This window comes from Protomyctophum parallelum (assembly GCF_964188405.1).
Source record: "Protomyctophum parallelum genome assembly, chromosome: 12".
Lineage (NCBI taxonomy): Eukaryota > Metazoa > Chordata > Actinopteri > Myctophiformes > Myctophidae > Protomyctophum > Protomyctophum parallelum.
Genome location: NC_139712.1, coordinates 22,419,288 through 22,421,810, shown reverse-complemented (window position 1 = coordinate 22,421,810; position 2,523 = coordinate 22,419,288). Strand labels below are relative to the sequence as shown.

Sequence of the window (2,523 nt, the reverse complement as noted above, 5' to 3'; positions counted from 1 at the left end):
CTTTAAGTATTTCAAAAGGTATAGAACATAATGTGAACAAAATGGGTGGAATTATTTTGACAAAGAAATCTGGTGTGTATTGATGCAGTGTCGGTATGCAAGATTATCTCTGACCAGAGACACAGAAAGATGGGCATCTGAGCCCCATTGCATTGACCTCCACTGTGAAAAATTAATGAAATTGATCAAAAAGTATATAATTTGTGACCACCTTAGACAGCTTAGCCCCTTTCAGAGCCACGGTAAAACATATATATAATCTGTTACACTTAATTCTAGTGAATTCCCATCTCTTCATTTCTTCATAAAATGACTAAAGAAATCCATGGGCAGGGGGAAGATGATGGTGGAGTTCTTCTCGGCAGCGATGGTGTGAAGGGTCTGCAGGTAGCGCAGCTGCAGGGCTGACGGAGATTCGGCCATCACCTGGGACGCCTCCTTCAGGGCGCGGGACGCGTTCACCTCGCCGTCCGCGGCGATCACCTTCGCCCTGGCCTCTCTCGCGGCCTCGGCCTCAGCAGCCATGGCTCTCTGAAGCTGGGAGGGCAGCTGCACGTCTTTGATCTCCACGCGCTCCACCTTGATGCCCCAGCGGTCCGTGGCCTCGTCGATGGTCGCCTGCATGCTGAGGGCGATGCTCTCGCGGTCCGACAGCAGCTCGGACAGGTTCTTGGTTCCCATGATGTTCCTCAGGGTGGTCTGGGACAGCAGTCGAGTGGAGTGGTGTGCGTGCGTCACCCTGGTCACGGAGGTGTAGGGGTCGGTGACTCGGTAGAACACTGCCGCGTCCACGGTCACGGTGACAGAGTCCTTGGTGAGGATCTGCTGAGGAGGGACGTCGAATGACTCGGTTCTCATGTTCACTCTGACGATGGAGTCGGTGAAAGGCAGCATAAAGAGAAGACCCGGTCCTCTAGCCTGCTTGGTTCTCGTGCGGCCGAGTCTGAAAAGGACAGCGCGCTCATAATCGTGCAAAACTACGAAACTCCACCAGGCGGTGATGGGGAACAGTGCAAAAGAAACTGCACCAGTGAGGAAAATTACTACATATTCTTTGATGGGTCTGAAAAGTTTCTTTTCTTTAGTTTTTTTTTCTTTCTTTTCTTCTGGCTTCTCCATAGCCTTGCCTAAAATGATAATATTCTAAAAAACGAGAGACAAATCTGCAATGTCGTGCAGAGCAGACGCGTGTAATATATAGGTGTTAAATAAATCTATTTAAACGAGGTTAAAATATACCTTATATAGGCTGACTGAGCACTCGCCTGATGTCACACAACAACACATAGCGTTGCTGGTGCTCATTTGTGCAGGCTCTCTTTGATCCTGAGTTTAGTATGCTTGGATGTTGGACCTTCTTTATTTTATATATTTTATGGAGGGACAGACAGACAGTAGGCTGACAGGAAATGGGGAGAGAGATGGGTGGGAAGACATGCAGTAATAAAGGCCATTGGGATCGGGGGTCGAACCCGTGGCACACTGCCAGACTGGATCACCAGCCCGCTGAGCCACAGCCCAGGCGGATGTATGGACCTTCTGCATCTGTAAACATAGCTTATGTCTGCCTCCTCCTCCCCCTCCTCCTTCTATTCTCCTACTACTACAATGAGAGAGAGGCGGCAGTGGATCCAGGGGTAGAGTGACCAGTTGGGAACAACAAGGTTCGATCCCGGGCTCCCCCAGAGTTAGTGTCCAAGTGCCCTTGAGCAAGACTCTGAACCCCTAATTTCTCCCGATGTGCAGCTTAGTGCCTTGCATGCGGTTTCCTCTGGTATCGGTGTGTGAATGGATGAATGTTCACTACTACTGCTGATACTACTACGCACACTCGTATGCATGAACACACGCATGCGCACGGCACAGACACGCACGCACACAAAAAGGCACGTTGGAAAGACAGTTTTATAACGATCATGTGCAGATTATAATGTGCACGTACTAGAGATGTTTGCCAGTTTACAAGGTAGCAGCACTGCTCATTTAACGGCTGAATTGTAATTGAAAAGGTGTGTTGGCACAGATAGCGGCGGTAACGGCTAATAAACATGGATATAAATTCGCCTTGCAGATGTCAAATAAAAGTTTTAGGGTGTGCTTAAGTGGTGGCATGTTAATATCTTCCGACCTAATTGGTGAAATGAGCAACAAGCGTCATGGCGATTGGTTTTCGTCGTCTGCATATTCCACTGTGCAGAGAACAGAGATTTAAATGGTTTGTGATTTGGTTGGTTGGTTTTCTATTTCCGGCCAGAATGTGTTCACAATATACTTTTCCACAGAGTACATTTCTGGTTGAGAGTAACGGTTGGCAGGCTTGAGTCGGTCGTTGTGACATGCCCTGTCATGAATGCTTGGCTTCGGCAATATCCAAGTGACCAGAATGTTGTATGGATGGATGGGATGCAGACAATGCGCTTGCCCAATCATTGCAAGATAAGTCTGCCCTGCTAACAGTAGCCATTGCTGTGTAGTATAAGAATAAACTAATATCACAAATGTAGATGTTACAATATGATTGAA

General features: G+C 47.8%; 1 protein-coding gene across 1 annotated transcript; it reads right to left on the bottom strand.

The window, feature by feature from the left end:
* Positions 1-294: 294 nt before the first annotated feature.
* Positions 295-960, bottom strand: LOC310868010 (stomatin-like; the record flags this gene model as incomplete). Its single annotated transcript, XM_083778212.1, has 1 exon — positions 295-960. Exon 1 carries the CDS (start codon positions 892-894, stop codon positions 295-297), a length of 600 nt encoding a protein of 199 aa, XP_083634338.1. The 5' UTR covers positions 895-960.
* Positions 961-2,523: the final 1,563 nt, after the last annotated feature.